Source organism: Pseudoliparis swirei, unplaced genomic scaffold, assembly GCF_029220125.1.
Source record: "Pseudoliparis swirei isolate HS2019 ecotype Mariana Trench unplaced genomic scaffold, NWPU_hadal_v1 hadal_116, whole genome shotgun sequence".
Taxonomy (NCBI): domain Eukaryota; kingdom Metazoa; phylum Chordata; class Actinopteri; order Perciformes; family Liparidae; genus Pseudoliparis; species Pseudoliparis swirei.
In genome coordinates, this window is record NW_026613352.1 from 1 (window position 1) to 3,401 (window position 3,401).

The following is a 3,401-nucleotide window of genomic DNA, read 5'->3' on the forward strand; positions in this document are numbered from 1 at the left end:
ATTTCCTGTTTGGATAATTAAGTTAACCAATCGGTCTCTTCATGTCCAGCGCTGATTCCAAACCAGAGATACATGTACCGCAAAGTGGGTACTTCGGTAGTTGCTATGGGTTACGAGGATCAAACAAAAGGAAATTCTGATGAAGTAAATAGCTGTATTTCATCTCGGATTCAAAGTTTTCCTTTTGCTTGATCCTTTGTGATCTGTCAATTAAATAAACATACCCATTAATCAACTAGATTCCTTCAGTTAGCCTCCTCAAGAATGTCTTTAGTCGAGGACAGCCCTAAGCAATAGTCAGAAAGCAAGTCAAAAATGTCAAAAAGAAATTGTTGACTGAATGCAAACTTGAGCAAACATTCTTAAAAAAGGAAAACAAAGGACCGAAGACAATTCAAGGAGCTCTATTTTATATATATTTCAATATTGTAAAAATATTTACTTATTTCGTTGTACTCAAGAACACATAATAACATGCATTTTCAGACGGTTACTTTCTTTGTCCATTTTTTTACTGTATGTAGTTTTAGTACACATGATATTCAGGTACTCACAAAAAGAACAACACACATCAAAAGGTGCTCAGTCAAACAAGAAAAGAGGGGAAATGAGGATATATTATTCACTTTTAATAGACATCTATTTTAAAATAAACTGAAAAGAACGCATTTGGATTGGTGGGGTAGACGAAGGGGCACTTGAGTTCATCTGGGAGAACTACTTCTATATACACAATACCTGGTACTTAAACGAACATGTACAATCAAATGCAATCTCATAACTCCACAGCAAATACTATTGTGGAAATATAGTGGTCATTGAAGTGACATCATCATTCCGAGGTACCTCTCTTTACAGGAAGTCAAGGCGGCCATCTTTGAGGACCTGGTGCGATTGGGCAAGGAAGGAGGCCTCAAGTCCTTCGAGCAGGTAAAACAACGGCTCATCATTTCAGCTACGGGTTGAAGCATATTTTCCTGTGCAAGTGAAACAGCCTCATCCTGCCGACATGTGTGCATGTCTCCGTTTAGGTGAAGTACATCTGCATCCACACCCAGCTGTTCTCCATCGAAAACGGCCTGCTCACTCCAACGCTGAAGGCCAAGAGGAACGAAATGCGGCAGTACTTCAAAGCCCAGATCGACGAGCTGTACGCCGGGATCAAAATGTGAAAAGGGGGGAACCGAGGAGGAAGAGAGACGCAGTCGACTGAAGGGGTTTTGGGGAGAGTGGAAGACGGCAAGCTAAAGCCCACGCAGAGAAGCAGACAAGCCTCTCAGGCCACAAGGAGCGCGTCTCGTCCTCTCGGCCGGGAACACGAGAAACGACAGCAAAAGGATGCGCCGTAGCTTTTAATGGAACTTGATTCAGAGCATCTAGAACTAAATCAATGGCCTTTAAGATCTACGGCACAGCATCCAAGACCTCTGAAGGTCCAGAGTAAATTCTGTGATGAAAAAAAATTTCTTTTGATGAAATAGTTTTTGCCTGTGCAATGTACAGTACTAGATTCTGTTAAAACGTGTTGATTTTAATCAGCTGTTTTGAGATCATATTTGATGGATGTTTTTAAAGGGAAATGTTAAAGTGCAGCTCTGTAGCATCTCAGGACTTTACTGACAGGAACAACACACAGTAACTCCTACACACACACTCCAACGCCTTTTTATTCAAAGGTTAGCGGAGGACTGAATAAAAGATAATCTAAACAACGCCAGCTGGAAAAAAGGGAATTCAGGTACTAAAGAACACTCAAAAGGGATAGTGTTTTTTATTTATTTATGGTAACATGAAGGGAAGAGATCAGTTTTCTTAAATTATTAGTACACGCTGAAGAAGGGTGGAACTTCAAAATGACATTGTTCACAACCTGAATGTTAAAGTATAAAAATGTTGGATGTACTTGTTGGACTATGATCTTACTATAACTGAACTGTCATCTCAGATCTGTTTTGTAAAGATTTGAATTAAAAATCATCCAGACAGCTGTGTGATCTGTCTTTTGCTTCATCCGGGCCGTGTGTTCTGGTAAAACTATTTAAATATGTAATAACAGTTGAGGTAGTTCCATTATATTTACTCCAGGGACTTGTTTACAAATCCTCAAAACAGATATTGAACCCTTTCGCTTTCCGTAGGACCGACATTTCAGCGTTTTTGTTCGGGGTAGTTGTGTGATCATTTTTTTAAATGTATGTGCAGATAATTATTTAGGTAAACTGGATTCAGACTATACTACTACAAATTAAGTCTAACACGTTTTTGTTTAATACATGAACTCTCTTATTGGCAAGTAACTTCGTTATAAATTGTACCAACTCCCCTCCCTGTTCATCGGGAATGGTACAGTCCGGAAAGTATTTTGCGGGAAGCGGCTTCTGGTTCAATTTGAGTTTTCAAAATAGTGTTCAAAACAAACGCGCCAGCTACTCGTTCAAATGAGGTGAGAATTATCCATTTCAAATTAAAACCCAACCAATACCTTTACCACACTGCACTTGTGTAAAGTTACAAACTTCATTAAAACGTTAAGTTGCGTTATATGGTTGGCCTGCTGATTAAGACGTTACGCTCACCAGTACACCTTTATGAGGATAGACACAACAGAGCTAAACGGCTCCCTGGGAGGTTTGGACAACAACTAAGGAACCCGAGTAATCTGGTTGAAGAAGAGGGGGAGGAGGGTGATGGTGATGATGATGATGGTTTGTTTCCACAGTGCCAAAAAGGGCAGAAGAGCCCAAATGCTCACGAAACCACAACAGGAGAGTCAGGTGAGTTGGTCACTAGCTGTTGCTCCAGTTGAAGTGCACTATGATTTGTAATAACAGAACTAAAAGGGATACACATGGGGTGTTGTCCTTATATCAGTGACAACAACTAAGAGGATTCCCATGCAACATTGTGCCTGTATTTGTGTTCTATTTATTACATCTTGTTGTATAAAGAAAGCTCGACAAACTGTACATGATGGAACTTGAGTTGTTTTCTCTGTTGCTTTCATTTCCAGAAAGGTGCATTCAATGATATGGATTCCCCGGACCTGTCCTCTATTGACAGAGCCAGCTTCCTCGAGGGGCTGCAGCAGAATTACGGTAAGTTCATTATGTAGTGAGGCCTTGAAAGGTAAACCCACGCACGCTGTGGACTGGACTGAGGGCAGGGACAAGGTCCAGGGACAAGGTCATTTCACGCCTCGACTACTGCAACTCCCTCCTGGCTGGTCTACCTGCTAAGGCCATCCGACCTCTGCAGCTCATCCAGAATGCAGCAGCTCGACTGGTCTTCAGCCTCCCGAAATTCACCCACACCACTCCGCTCCTCCGCTCTCTCCACTGGTTACCGGTGGCTGCTCGCATCCGCTTCAAAACACTGGTCCTGGCGTACCGTGCTCTAGACGG

General features: G+C 41.8%; 1 protein-coding gene and 1 long non-coding RNA gene across 5 annotated transcripts in view; both read left to right on the top strand.

Annotated features, from left to right (window-relative positions):
- The first annotated feature begins 6 nt into the window (after positions 1–6).
- Positions 7–1,985, top strand: LOC130191496 (uncharacterized). Its single transcript, XR_008831228.1, has 2 exons — positions 7–930; positions 1,032–1,985. It is a non-coding gene; the product is annotated as an uncharacterized LOC130191496 (long non-coding RNA).
- A 369-nt stretch (positions 1,986–2,354) lies between these two features.
- The window catches only part of LOC130191497 (centromere protein U-like), a 5,664-nt gene continuing 4,617 nt past the window's right edge, over positions 2,355–3,401 (top strand). For 2 of the 4 annotated variants that reach the window (XM_056411111.1, XM_056411114.1), the window contains exons 1-2: positions 2,691–2,774; positions 3,011–3,095. In XM_056411111.1, coding sequence (XP_056267086.1) covers positions 2,694–2,774; positions 3,011–3,095 — 166 coding nt within the window. In that variant the 5' untranslated portion in view covers positions 2,691–2,693. Of the gene's footprint in view, positions 2,444–2,690; positions 2,775–3,007; positions 3,096–3,401 lie in introns of those variants that run through there. The other 2 variants (XM_056411112.1, XM_056411113.1) reach the window with 2 other exon arrangements.